The sequence below is a fragment of the Palaemon carinicauda genome, chromosome 11 (assembly GCF_036898095.1).
Source record: "Palaemon carinicauda isolate YSFRI2023 chromosome 11, ASM3689809v2, whole genome shotgun sequence".
In the NCBI taxonomy this organism is placed as follows: Eukaryota; Metazoa; Arthropoda; class Malacostraca; order Decapoda; family Palaemonidae; genus Palaemon; species Palaemon carinicauda.
The window spans coordinates 139,565,156-139,579,641 of record NC_090735.1 but is presented as its reverse complement, the minus strand read 5'-3'; the positions used below and the strand labels follow the sequence as shown (position 1 = coordinate 139,579,641).

At 43.3% G+C, this 14,486-nt stretch overlaps 1 protein-coding gene across 11 annotated transcripts in view; it reads right to left on the bottom strand.

The window, feature by feature from the left end:
• The window catches only part of LOC137650248 (probable glutamate receptor), a 514,807-nt gene that overhangs the window by 459,764 nt on the left and 40,557 nt on the right, over positions 1 to 14,486 (bottom strand). For 8 of the 11 annotated variants that reach the window (XM_068383530.1, XM_068383531.1, XM_068383542.1 and 5 more), the window contains 2 exons: positions 14,402 to 14,486; positions 12,994 to 13,163 (listed from right to left, as the gene is read on the bottom strand). The exon at positions 14,402 to 14,486 is cut by the window's right edge and continues 10 nt beyond it. The exons of the other annotated variants lie outside the window; for them this stretch is intronic. In XM_068383530.1, coding sequence (XP_068239631.1) covers positions 12,994 to 13,163; positions 14,402 to 14,486 — 255 coding nt within the window. The remainder of the gene's footprint in view (positions 1 to 12,993; positions 13,164 to 14,401) is intronic. 11 annotated transcript variants of the gene reach the window in all.

The following is a 14,486-nucleotide window of genomic DNA, read 5'->3' as shown; positions in this document are numbered from 1 at the left end:
GTGAGGTGCTACTAAAGTCACTGCCCCTTGGAAGGAGCGTAGTTTGTGTAAGACTTTCATTAGAAGATTCACTGGAGGGAATAGGTAGATCTTCTTCCAATGGTTCCAATCCAGGGTTAATGAATCCATGGCATAAGCCTGAGGGTCCAGGTTTGGGGTCACATAATAGGGAAGTTTGTGATTCAGTTGGGTCGCGAATAGATCTACCTGGAGGCCCGGAACCAGCCTGAGTATCCACCGGAAGGAATTTATGTCTAGGGACCATTCTGATTCCAGTGGTTTCGTCCTGGATAGTGAGTCCGCTATCACATTCTGAACTCCTGCTAGGCGAATTGCTGACAGGAACCAGTTCTTGTCTGCTGCCAAGGTGAATATAGTGACCAGGATCTGATTCAGGTTGGGTGACTTGGATCCTCTTCTGTTGATGCAGTGTACTACGGCTGTGCTGTTTGAGACTACTCTGATTGGGACGACCTCGGAGGAGAGATTCTCTTCAGGGTCAAGAACACTGCCATGGCTTCGAGAACATTGATATGGAACTGTTTCATGGTGGGTGACCAAGATCCCTGAAACATCTGATGTTGGGAGTAACCCCCCCCCCCCCCCAAGCCACTCAGAGACGCGTCTGTATGAAGCGTCACTTGTGGAGGGGGGAACTGCAGAGGAACCGATTTGGAGAGGTTCCTCGATTCGGACCATGGGCGTAGTCTCATTTTTAAGACAGAGGGGATCTTCGAGATCTTGTCTTTTAAAGGTATTGTCACTCTCTTTCTCCAAACTCGATTGATGTCTTTGAGTTTGGCTTTTAATAGGAGATCGGTTACTGAGGCAAATTGGAGAAGGCCGAGGATTCTTTTTAAAGCTCTTCTGGACACTTGTTTGTGTTTGAGAAAGTTCCTGATCTTGGAAGCTATCTCTCTTACCTTCTTGGGAGGAAGGGAGAGCCTGTGCTTTGAAAGGTCCCACCGGATGCCTAACCATTCGAAGTGGCTTGATGGTTGTAGGCGAGACTTTTGGAGATTGACTTGGAATCCCAGTTTGGCGAGAAATTGAATTACCGCTCTGTTGCATTCCTGGTTCGACCAAGCCCAAATGAGCCAATCGTCCAGATAGGCGATGATCTGTATCCCTTGGTTTCTGAGTTGTTCGAGCACTGTTTCTCCCAGTTTCGTGAATATCCTGGGGGCAATGCTGAGACCGAAGGGCATGACTTTGAACACAAAGGCTTTCTTGCCTAGACGGAAGCCTAGGTAAGGAGAGAAGTTTTGAGCTACTGGCACATGATAATAGGCGTCGGTAAGATCGATAGAGGTGGTGACGGCCCCACGGGGAAGTAAGGTCCGTACCTGAGAGATAGTCAGCATACGGAACTTGTTGCAGAGAATGTAAGAGTTTAGTTTTGACAAGTCCAGAACTACTCTCAACGCCGACGAGTCTTTCTTTGGAACTTTAAACAGGCGGCCTTGGAATTTCAGGGATCGAACCTGTTTGATCGCGTTCTTCTTGAGTAACTCTGTGGTGTACTCTTTCAGGATGGGAGTGGGTCTCTGGAAGAAGGTCACTGGTGGAGGTGGAGATCCCTGTGACCATTTCCAACCCAAGCCTTTGGATATTATGCTGTGAGCCCATGGACTGAAGGTCCAATGGTCTCGAAAGTGATAAAGTCTCCCCCCTACCGGGAACACATCATTGCGAGGGAGCGAATCTAGGTCCCTTCCCTCCACGAGCACCCCTTGCTCTAGGTCCGCCTCGCTGGCGGAACTCTCCTCTACCTCTGTAGCTTCCTCTCTGGTGTCCACGAAAGGAACCAGAGGATTCGTAGCTAGGGTTGTATGCAGGAGAGGATATCCAAATGGGGTTGGGCTGTGTACCTGGGGGAGCAGTGAGGTAGACCACCTGTTGAGGGGGAGCCGGTTGCTGAGAAGTTGAAGCAGAGGAAGACTGTGTTGACGTGTGGGGGACTGACGATTGGTGGTAGTGACCCCGGTTCGTCTTGTAAGGGGTAAATCTCTGCTTTTTCTTGAAGAAAGTTTGTTTGTGGGATTCGATCTTCCTTTTGGTCGTGAGGCCCCACCTTACTTGCAAATTTTGGTTTGCCCTCGCAGCGTCCTGGAGAACTTTATTAACTTCGTCCTGAGGGAATAGGTTCTTACCCCAGCAGGAGGACGCTATCAGCCTGTTCAGTTCATGTCTGATAGAAGCCTCAGACTGAACGAATTTCCTGCAGCTAACCCGAGCCAGCCAGAAGTCGTGGAGGTCAACTTGGTAGGACAGAAGCAGGTTCTTTGTGAAAAACCTGAACAAGGTTTCCGTAGGGTAAACAGAGGCTAGGGACTCTATGGAGGTGATGGAGTGGAGGGACCTAGCCAATCTATTACGTGCCTCGAACTCGGTCTTGGGAAGACTCTCTAGTAATCTGTGGAGCTTCTCAGAAAAAAGAGTAGAGGCGCAGTCTGGGTCTAGCTTCCCCACCGTGAAGGTAGAAGATGCGTCGTCCCAGGTGGCAGAGGTACTCGGAATGAGCAATGAAGTGGGGTCCGTCTCTTTGAGAGCCGGCATGGTAGAGCCTTCCTTGACGGCCTGTATTGTCAGCTCTGTCACTTTATCTATGAGTGGTAAGGTAATGGACGATGCTGTCGTAAAAATAGTGTAGGCACCTTTGTGTGGGGTGAGCTTGGAGTTATTACACCCCCATTCTGATAGAGTTCTGGCACAGACAGCTTAGGCCTGTTCTTTTGAAAATATCACTGTTTCCTTCGGTACCTTGTCCATTCTAACCAAGGTATGCTCCTTTAGGCGGACGAAGCCATTGAATGGGAATTCTAGCCCCGGGGGGTAGAATTCTAGGTCCTCTAGAGGGCGGGTGCCTATGCCATCTAGAGTTAGGGCACCATCTAAGTACGGAGCATGCAAGGCAAACCTCCAAGGGTTGTTTTTATCGAAGGGGGGTAACTTCGATGCGTCTGGGGCTGAAGGCGGAGAAATCTGAGTTCCGGAGCGGATCAGATTAGCCACCATATCTTTTAGCTCCGTCATAGCCCCAGAATGTTGCTGAATTTGCTCCTTGACTATATCCCTGATCAGGTCGACGGGGAAGGAGGGTACCGAGAGCCACCCGCCGACGAAGCCTTGGACTTGGCGGACTTCGACTTCTTAGAAGTCACGGTTTTATGGGAAGCAATAGGAACATCAGGAGCAGTCGAGGGTCCGGGGACCAGTGACGTAGATACTGGCAAAGCTGAAGACTTATAGGTACGTAGTGGCTTCACCTTGGGTCGTACGGGGACGGAGGGATCCCGAGGAGAAGCCGTAGGCTTATCAAAGCCGAGAAAGGAAGAGGTAGAAGAAGGAGTAGGAGATAAAAAGGTTTCCACCAACTCGACACCACTTACCTGCTCGTCCATGGGCTCGATGTCTAGATCCAGATCTGACACATCCACCGGTAAAAGAGATTCATCTTCCGTGGAAATGGTTGGTCTGACCTCTTCAATTAAAGGGGCAGCCACCTCCGGAGTGACTGCTGCAGTTGTAGAGCCTGGGAAGAGACGGGAGGCCATGTCTCCGTCGAGGAGATAGGGTGCGCCAGACGGAGCATTCCTGCTGAAGCCTGACACCCAAGGACGAAGAGCAGCCCTTGCCGACCGAAGAGATTCATCATCGGCCTGAAAGAGTTGAGGGGATTAGTGATGAAGGAGAAGGATCGTTCTCCGAAATACGCAATGTATATATAATTAAGGAACAAATTAAATCATCTCCAAAAGATAAAAAGGAACAAAACGAAAACCAATTTACGTCATCGTTCAGGAGTACGGAGTACAACTCGTAACAGAGCGTGCACGATTCCGGGAGCCACACCATATACGGGGCTTGTCCCGGCTCCCGAATAAAGGAGATAGCGCAATGTGCATGCGATCGACAGAGGTCATGTCCAACGGGATCGTTGAAAGAGGCGGGGCAGCCCTTGGCAGCACAGCGGACCTTCTGTAAAAGAAAGGAGACATAAGTCTGGATGTTCCTTGAGACTCTGGTAAGGGATTAAGATCTACTAACAGAGCCTAGATAGAATGAAGTATGTGTGCATAGGATAGTTCAGTGACTGAGAGCCGGAGCTCCATATTAAAATATTTTAAATATAAAATGTTTTCTGCACCGGAGTGTGCCGGAGCAATCGAAAATGGGTCCATATCACTATAAATATTATTAAAATAAGAATAAAATAAATTAATGTAATCTGCGGAACCTCCGACAAGGTCGAGGATCCAGTGACAGGCCCGTAATTAAATAAATTATAAAACACAAACAGTAGCTAAAACCTAAGGCTAACATCATTACTAAGCGTATTGGTGATCTCCGGTGAAAGGTCCTGAATAAATAAGTTGTGATTAATAATGAATATTTTGTGTGGATATGGCCGTGGCCGGAGACTGGGTGCAAGGGACCACCGGGGGGATGATGCCCTGCCAGAGGGGTGCACTCCAAATGATATATAACTATAATTCCAAGCTCAATGAGTATCCCTCATGGCGGAGTAGAACTCACGGCAGAGTAGAACTCACGGCGGAGTAGAACTCACGGCGGAGTAGAACTCACGGCGGAGTGGATGAATGTTCAGATCCTACTCCCAAGCCGTAACGGGTAGAGGACGGAACTATGAGGGGAACAGGGGTATCTTAAGGATGGCCCAAAACAATGACTCACACAGGAACAGGACCTATTAATAACGCTAGCTATATTAACAGTAACCGCAAAATAAAATAAATCGTAAGATATCATATACCCGTAGAGGGAGAGGGGGGAGGGAGAACCCGTGATCGTATGAAACGGAAAACGGGAAATCCACCTCTCATACTTGAGGTTAAGAAAGAAAACGAGAGAAAGGGTAACTCGTGACTGGGCGACAGAAAACGAGAACTCCATGCTCTCGCTCTCGTGGTTACACTATAAAGAACCTAATTAAGCACACTATAATATGATATAAGTATAACAATAAAATTGTAACGTCAAATACAAGACTACGAACGAAGAATAACGTCTGCTATAACAAAATTTAAAAGGATATAGTCCACTGGCGAACGCCTCTCAGGGCGTGTACTAAACTATAATAAAGCCAGAACGCTATTCTTGTTCGAGACTGGACTTGGTAGCAAAAAAGTACCATAGGAAATAATAATAATAATAATAATAATAATAATAATAATGGTTCAAAAAGGCTAAGGCCAGTGACTTAACCAAGTACCTAACTGACAGAGTACCAAAGGGGCAAGACTAACATGAATTCCCAGCGAGTCAAAACAAAACAACAATGGCTGCTGACAACGCGGAAGGCCAAGCCGGTCGAAATAAAAACAACACTATACTGGGAAGAGGACAACTGCCCGGTACTGCAAAAAGCTGTCAAAACAAACTATGGTACTTAACATTGGTATGGGTGAAGTTGGAGCTTCGGCCATGACGAAATTAATCCACGAAACGTAAAAACACCGAGAACACAAAAATCTAAGATCATGCTAGCAAGTCCAAAACAGAAGGATGTTGTTCAGATGGCGCTCGCGTCGGGCGTCGGTGGCGTGGTTCTGGTAGCGTAGCTGGTGCCTCTGTATCGGCCCATCCCTTTGACGAAGGAATTAGCTAAATGGAAGACAGCCTGTAAATAGTGGCTTTCACGCGCCCCCGCTTTATACACGACACCCACAAGGTGCTCGCGCGAGGGTAGTAACCTCTGCATTCCATGCTTTTATCTTTCTCTCGTATATTTGGAAGGTTTATATCAGAAAAGTGTAAAGAAGGACCCTTTCACCGGCCGCCACAGGTCGACCCAGAAATGTTATTTGTAAACGGATAATTCCTTCTAATGTTTTAATCAGGTAAAAGGATTAAAGGATTTATCCTTCCAGATCAGATACGCTACAGGTATCTAATGATGTAAAGAGAGGATAACGGCTTAGGAGAGTCATTAAATCTAGTCAGAGAACCATGAACCGTTCAAGATATTGTGACTTCTGGCCTTTAAAACGAAGTACTGTAGTTATTAAGAAGGTCAAAGGAAAAAATTTTATTTAATTATACGTTGACATACAATTCATTCAGGAAGTGAGTACTGGCTATTAAAGTGTATCAGTTTTGTATACATCCGACGACTTTTCATTTTATTTTTCGCTAGTAATTTTGCCAAGAACTTTTTAGGCACCATAAAAATATCTGATCTGCAAGTATTTTTCTGCCACAGCCTTAATAACTAAAAGAAATATAATTATTATTTGATTCAGCATCATACGTATGCTTACATGATTCAGAAAATATAATTATAAAAGTATAATAACCTAATACAGAGATTAAATTTTTTTGCATACACTTTTATCCAATTCCATATGCATATCACAGCCAATTGCTATCGAGTCTCTGAATTTCTTTTCACAGCACAGACATATTCATCACGTCATCAGATTGGTATATTAGAGTACCTTTATTTTTCAATCTAATTAAAGAATGCAAATAACTTATCAGTACCAGTAAAAGCATTAGTAGCTGATTGACACTTCAATGATTTATCCAGTTTAAAGACAACAAATCCCGCAATATAGGCAACAATGCTACTTGAACACAATGACAAAAGTTGACTACTTGGAAGATACATGTAATCCTCATCGTCATCATAATCAGGTGCTTATTTTATCTCAAAACGTTCGTCATTTAAAATTTTGTTCCTATCAGTTGAAGAATTTATGGCTCGAACAGAATAGTTCCATGAAAAATCAGTTCTTAACTCTGCTTGAAACTGTAAGAATACTTACGGATTCCAGTGGTACATAGTTCCTTTTGAGCACATCCTGCAAGTCGTTATGAACTAAAAAATTTTTGTAGGCGGCAGAAAACTGATGGGCAGTTGGGTTGTTATTACATCCTCCCAGAGATTTAACTTGGCCAAAAAAGAATTCTAGGTGATCTTGGCTCATCTTATATGTTAACAAAAATCTTAATTGGGTTCAGGACAACCTATTAAATTATCCTAGATTTTAATCAAACTCAGTTTACAAATTATGAATCCAAGAAAGCCAGTTTTGCGATTGGAATTCAACAAAGGTTTACCACATGGAAGTTTAGTTGTCTTAGATATAATTTAGCATGGCCCAAAAAATCTTCAAAGAATCTTTCAATATCCTTTTGCATTGGTCTTTTAAAATACCATCGGCACAAATTCCTTGAATTCATCACCTCAAAAAAATTATTTATAATGGTAATGAAATTGATTGTTGCTTCGCATCCCTTGAACTCTACGAAATTGTTATGAAGACAAAACTGCACTGACTTTGCAATGGACTCACTTAGTAATTGTTCTGCAAGTTTAACATTCACCTTTTTAATCCATGCCAGTTGTTGCGATCTTAATTTATTCCCCAAATGCAAACCCTCGCATTTGTGAAGCTCATGTAATTTTTCAATGAAATCCCACTAGAAAAAGTTACCCTTCCCATCACCACAAAATGTTTTTTTTTTTTCAAATGAATTTCCAATTAACTTTAGCATATAGCATGGGTAAAAAAAAAAAAAATATTTTCTTGCGTCACTGGATGAAGAAATGAAGTTTTTTATATTTTCAGAATCTAGACTGCAACCAAGATCTTTGACCATAGCAGCATTTGTTGATAGTCCATCAAAAGTTAAAGAGATAGTTTTGACCTCCACTGAATGCAGCTTAACCACACAGTGCCTTAACAAATTAACACACTCAACTCTTCCTTCTTGAGCTGAGCAGAAAATTATTCAAATTTGTTTGGGATCTATCAAAATCTTTATCCTTGAAGTACTTAGAGCATAATCGTGAACTAGTAATTGGAGCAAAATTTTCTCGTCGCGTAGCTTGAACCCATTCCCTTCTAAGGAGCTCATCTTTTGGAAAACTGTTAAACAAACGTACCAAAGATATTAAAGATGTAGAAAAAATGATAACGACAACGATAATGTTTAGTAATCATAATAAACAATGACAATATTGATAGTGCAGGTTTTGATAAAGTTAATGAATTCAACAGCAGAGCCAACATTCTTACTGCTGCTAGCATTCAGTACTTTTCTCTTTTTACAATTTCATTCAGCACTACATTGAAAACTGAGCACTTACCAATGTAATATAATAGTAGGATTTCAATTTTTGTCGAATCTTTGAGTACATCCATAACCATTATATGAGGTCGGCATTATTAACTGAAGAGCAGGAATAATTTGTAGTGTGTCGATGCAGATGATAGATGTATAATGAGCTCTTAGCCATCAGGTCGCAACCTTTTTGCCAACAATTGGCCGAGACAGCCGACTTCACTTATTCCGCTCAGGGCATCTCCAGCCATTTAACCTCCTTGATTGGGATAGTGTCGTTGAGATGAGCTTATCCCTTCCACGACACCAACCACAGAATTTTGCTCACTTTGCCTGATAAATGGATGACGACAACTTTCCAAGGTATCCAATCATTCTTTTTGCCCTGCTTGTGAAAAGCCTCTCAATGAGAGGAGTTGCTGGATAACCTGGGAGGAGTTGCTGGATAACCTCCAGGTATGAAGACATAGCAAAGCTACTGCCTTGTGGTAAATCTTTGCGTGCAGTTGTTTGAGTAGATTAGAAGTGGAGGGACCTCTTTCGACACTTCTGTGAGCAGATGTAGAAGGTCCAGAAACCATTCTTCATGTTGCCCCATTGTAGCTATAAGGGTCATCAAAAGATCTATGGATCGTTTGTTCATAAGTCTCCGTACTAGGCAGAAGGGGGAATGCACAGATATCTTGATTGTCCCATGGATGTTGAAAGGCCTCTTGCCACTTGCCAAAATGCCTGAGGATCTGGTACTGGCAAACAGTACACCAGAAGCTTCCTGATGAAGGACGTCGTGAACAGGTCTATTGTCAGCTAATCCCACAAAGTCAAGACTATGTTGGCTATCTCATGATTCAAAGAACATTGAGTTGACTATCCAAGTCATATGTAGAAGGTCCGGATATCATTCTTCATGTTGCCACATTGGAGCTATAAGGGTCAACAAAAGATCTATGGATTGTTTGTTCAGAAGTCTCCTTACTAGGCAGAAGGGGGAATGCACAGACGTATTGATTGTCCCATCGATGTTAAAAGGCATCTTGCCACTTGCCAAAATGCCTGAGGATCTGGTACTGGCAAACAGTACACCAGAAGCTTCCTGTTGAAGGACGTTGTGAACAGGTCTATTTTCAGCGAATCCCACAAAGTAAAAACTATGTTGGCTATCTCATAATTCAAAGAACGTTGAGTCGACTAACCAAGTCCTATTGTTGTTTGTCCACTTGAATGTTTTTCTTGCCCAGGATGAAATGGGCTGATAGAGCAACTGAGTTGTCTTATATCCCTGTTAAGATTTCTACAGCTAAAAGGCATAGTTGCTGTGTAAAGGTACCTCCTTGTTTGTTTATTAACGCAGGTGTATTGCTCATCATCACCACAGAGTGCCCTGAAAGGAGCTGTTGGAATTGCTTGAGTCAGAAAGGCTGCTCTCATTTCCACGAGGTTTGTGTGGTATTGTCACTCAAACTCGGACCACAGTCTAGATGCTGTGTGCTGCAACAGATGAGGCCCCCATCCTTCTTTTGATGCATCTGTGAAGAACATCAAATCCAGGGGAGGAAAGAAAAGGTCTACTCCTCTGAGGAAGTTGGTGTCCAACACCCACCACCCCAGGTCTCTCTTCTGCTCTGGCTCTATCAAAACCTGAAGGTTTGAAGGGTCGTGTGGTGAGACTAAAAGGTTTTCAGCTGCCAAAGGAGGAAACAAGAGTCACAGTCTCAAAATTCAGTTGACCCACAAGTAGACTACATTGTGGGTTTGCAATTCTACAGTTCTGGCCCACAGAAGCAAAAAGACAGACATAGCTTCTCTTATTTTCTCCGAGAAGAAGTCTTCATCTCTGAAGAGGAACCCTACCGAGTCCAACCAGTAGTTCAACCATGAAGCAGCTTGCATTGAACACTTTGCAACCCGTTCCATGTTTGCAGCATCCTCCGTTGAGAAGTTTACCTGTAACGCTACTAGTTTCTTGAGGGTCATATTCTGCATAAGCGCCAGAATAGCTGGGTCTAACAGCAGCGAAGGAAAATCGTTTATTATCTTGTAATACTTCCTCTGTCGCACATACGGCAGAGGGAGTAGACGAGATGAGTTTACTGCTCTGTGGAACTGGGACATTCCAACTACCTGAGCAAAGGCCTACTTCTGGCACCCTCAACCAGGGCAAGGCTACCCTAGTCTTGGTGTTCTGGGGGTAGCACAGAAGATGTCCAGAAGCGTCCTTTCCCTCAGGGGGAACCTGGGACGGTTCGTCTGAGGAGTTGATCTTCCCTATATGGTACAGGATAAGCCCTGTAAGAATACGTGATCTTACTCCTTTTGCTCCAAGGGCGAGATCTTGAGGCAGGCGGACACAACCCTGCAAACCTTCAGAATGGGTCTGAGCTGTAATTGAATGGATAATCCACTCCCAAGCTCACACCCATAGGAGCCTGGGGTGGGTCAAATTCATCGGGTAAATATCTAGCAGGGTCCTGAGATCTGGGAGTATACCTAGCTCCTCTGGTCTCATGGAGGCTTACACCGAATCAGGAATGCCCTTCTGTGGATCTGGGTCCTGGGGTTTTGAGGTTCAGTTCTTCGAAAGGGTCTTTGCATAATTCCTCTCTAGGGGCTAGACTGTAAAAGCTGCAAGGAGAGCAAAAAAATCGTTCCTCATACCCTCCTTAGGTCGCGAAACCTTTGGAGGTACGAGAGGAGGAACTGCTGCCTTCGAGGAAGGAGCGGAAGATTCGGGTTGGCTGCTCTTTATTGTCAAACGTCTATAGTTGTCAGTGACTGAGATCTTTCTCGGAGATCTTGAATGTCCTCAGGTGCAATGTGTCCACTAGGGGGAGGAGCTGGTTACCGTTGCCCTCTTCTCTCTTTTGGGGGTTTCATTGGGATGATGCCCAATCTCTCCTAATCAGGGTCTAAGCTGGTGTTAGAAGCCTTTGAGTCCATGGAAGACCACTGCCGAGGAGAGGAAGGGTGAGAAGCTTACCTCACGATAGTGCTACTTCGTCTAGGGTCTGAGGCTGGACTGCTCCTCCCTGAGGATTCTGATGTCTCGAGAGAAATACGAGGAGTACCTGCTGAGGGTACGATAAATGGTGTAGGGCAGGTCTAGAAACTGCCTGCTGCACTGCCTTGACTAAGTTCAGGAACCATGGAGCATTCTTTGAAAAAAGAGGAGCACCCGCTGGGGTGCTGCACGAGTTAGCATGCTTATGATCCCTTCTCAGCGTTACCAACAAAGGGCGAGAACAACCAGATGTTCTGTGGTGCTTGTTAGTGAGTGTTGACAGCTCTAAAGGCAAGCATGTCATTGAGTAATAGCAAACACGCATGCTATTGGGGACTACCAAGGTAGTAAAAGGATCAAGAAGGCGAGCCACCAAGGAGGTACGAATATTTTGATACAGGTTGGTGAGGATAGAATTCTTGAGTAACCAAAGCACACCTGTGACTGTAACTTTGCTGTCAAAGCATAGCATGATGTGGAGCAACCTGTGAGTGCTCTGGTACTCCAGACGTAAAGTGCGCTACTGAAATAGGACGTATTGGATACTCGCTAAGAGTTTGCGAGTGTGCGACCGAGATTGCACAAAGACCCTCGTCAGCAAAAGGGGCGCCCCCCCCCCCCCTCACTAGTGCCTGGTGGAAGGATACGCAAGATACTCTCAAAAGAAAAGGGTCTGTGTGTCCATGCTTCGAAGCAACATAAAACAAAAGACAATCACTTGCCAGCGCTACTGCAGGAGGATGGTGAGCAATATTGCACGCTCCTGAAGGAGGAGGCGTGCACTCTTATGGAAGAGAGAAAGGATGCTGTGGTATACCTTCAAATACAGCAGGTTCTTCCTTGGGAGAGAGAGAAGCTCAAGACGCAGGACCCGAAGGTCCTGGCCTCACATTGTGTCCTACGACGACAGCGAGGGGCGGGGACTGTGAACAGCTTCTGTACACCAGCATCGCCTTACTCCAAAGAACTGGAACGAGGCATGGACGAGTCCAGCACTTTTCCTACAGCCCAATGGTGGCGACCAATCAGGTAAGGAGGGCCTCGCTTGTGAACGAGACTGGCTATCAACCCCTGAAAGTAAAGCTTGGAGCCTCATGAGCTGTGGGATCTCAGCGCAGTGAGAAACCACTAGGAGGACCCCAAAGGAGAAGAATTCTTTTGAGACTACCACTTCCGTTGCCTACTGAACCCCACCCCCTGGGAGGATGGCTACTCAAGACACTCATTACAAGGAGACTCCTACAAACAAAGAGGGTCTCTTCACACAGGACAAGGACATTTGGATCAGTCTCCTGAGCCGACATGAAGGAGCCATACGGGTGCCCTTCCGCACTGGGACAAATCTGTATCATAAGGGACCCTCACGATATGCAAGAAAGCCTGAAAAGAGAATGCAAACCAGAATTACAGCCATTTTTTTCTCAAGGAATGATTAGGTTAACAGAAGAGATTAACTGTACGTATGCTCTCCACCAAGCCAAAATAAAAAGTGACATCATTACACCGGTGTACATGTGTGGCTAGTTTATTGCTAGTTTTCCAATTTTGCTAAAATATATCTCTACAGTAAAGAGCAAAGGGGTTTGTATTAGGTGTTGGAACAAACATGATATTAAGATTCTGTATTTTTTGTAACTAAAGGCTTAAGGACCTCTTCTTCCTCCACTTTAGGTAGTTTCAATCACACATTTGTACTGTGAAGATTAAAATTACTCATATTGCCTCCTTTATTTCTTTCAATACACCATCAGTCTATGAATTCATTAACTTTTTTCAGTTTCCCCAATTCTTGTCACGAGACATTAAGAGACAAATAAAATTATTTGCACTACATAATCATTAATCTATTAGAATAAAGCCCTATTCCATGGCCTTCCTTAGAACCTCACAACACTTCTCACCATCTGAAAAAGGCTGACAATATTCGCTGGTGTGTCCAAAAGCAGCAGAAAGTTGTTCCTCTCCGACAAAGACAAAATTTGACGAAAGGTCCCCATCTTTCCGTCATTCTTAAATTTCATTAAAACGATGAACTCCTCAGCTACAAGTATAGTTGACTTGTTTACTACTTCTGTAAAAAAAAGGATTTTTATCAAAAACTCCATAAGACTTTAGCACACAATTCGTGACTGCATTAATGACTCATTATGTGTATGTAAAAGAGGACGTTAAACAAGGCTCTTCTAGTAAACTAATTTTATGAAATCAAGGTTGTTCTAATTTCCATGAATGGCTGCAGTGTTAATTAACTTCATCTCCTTTAATTTCTGTAAATTAAAATATCAATTAACCTCTACTAACATAATTGTATAAAGATAAGATTCCTGTCTCTGAATAAAAGACACTGCCAATCTCTGTAGGACAGCATGTGCGTACTTTTGAACAGTTTGGGGAATGGGAGGATCTTCTGTCAGTTAGTCCTTATAAAACTGACTTAAACAAACTCTCTGTTAGCTTTACCTTATAATCCAAAGCTTATATACCAAGTGTAAACCAAGTAATCATTTAGCCGCATTTTGAGTCTTGTACATAGATTAAATTTATCTATATTATGTTACAGGACCTGTGAGAAATGTTTATTTCTTCATAAAAAATGTTAATGTTAAGATGAAAAAATTGTAATGATTTACAACTCAAAATATGTCATTGTATTCTAGAACCCAAGCTTCTGGCACTTTCTCGTAGTTTATTCTGCACTCCCAGACGTGTGTATTACGTGATGTAGTTTAGCCATGAATTTTCGAGAAAACGTCTGCGGTAGATTGAAGGGAGAGACTATTTTCAGCCATCGTTAGGTTAAGACTGCTTTTGTGGAGACATTTTTATGACAACTGTCGGACCCAGCATTTTAATTTCTTCTACAACACTGCTAGAATTTAGAAGACACGAAATTCTTGCAAGATCAATTATCATCAGATGCTGTGTTCCTGATTATCATCATTTACATTTGAATCGGAGTTCTAGAAAATTTATTATTGACCTCGTAAATCATTGTTCATAACTTCATCTGAGTCAAAATAAAAAAGATTTATAATACCACAGTCCTGTATTAAGCTCTATTTGTATAAATGATTATGGATATGTGAACTGGGTATCTTATGAATCTTGTAAAATAATGTAAATACTATCATTATTTGTAAATATAGTTAGTGTTAGGATTTCTGGATATTATTTTCTTTCACTGTTACTGTTATGCTATTTTCTCTGTTGAATCAATTATAAAGGCGATAACATATTGAAGTATATTTTACATAATCTACATTTTTTATATAGCCGACCATAACATTGAGTGAAATAGTGTTATTTTACCTTCATATTCCTGGCCATATGAAAGGGTCACACTTCCGTTGCTAGTCTTCACTACGGTCCTTATCAATAACATCACGTCGTTTAC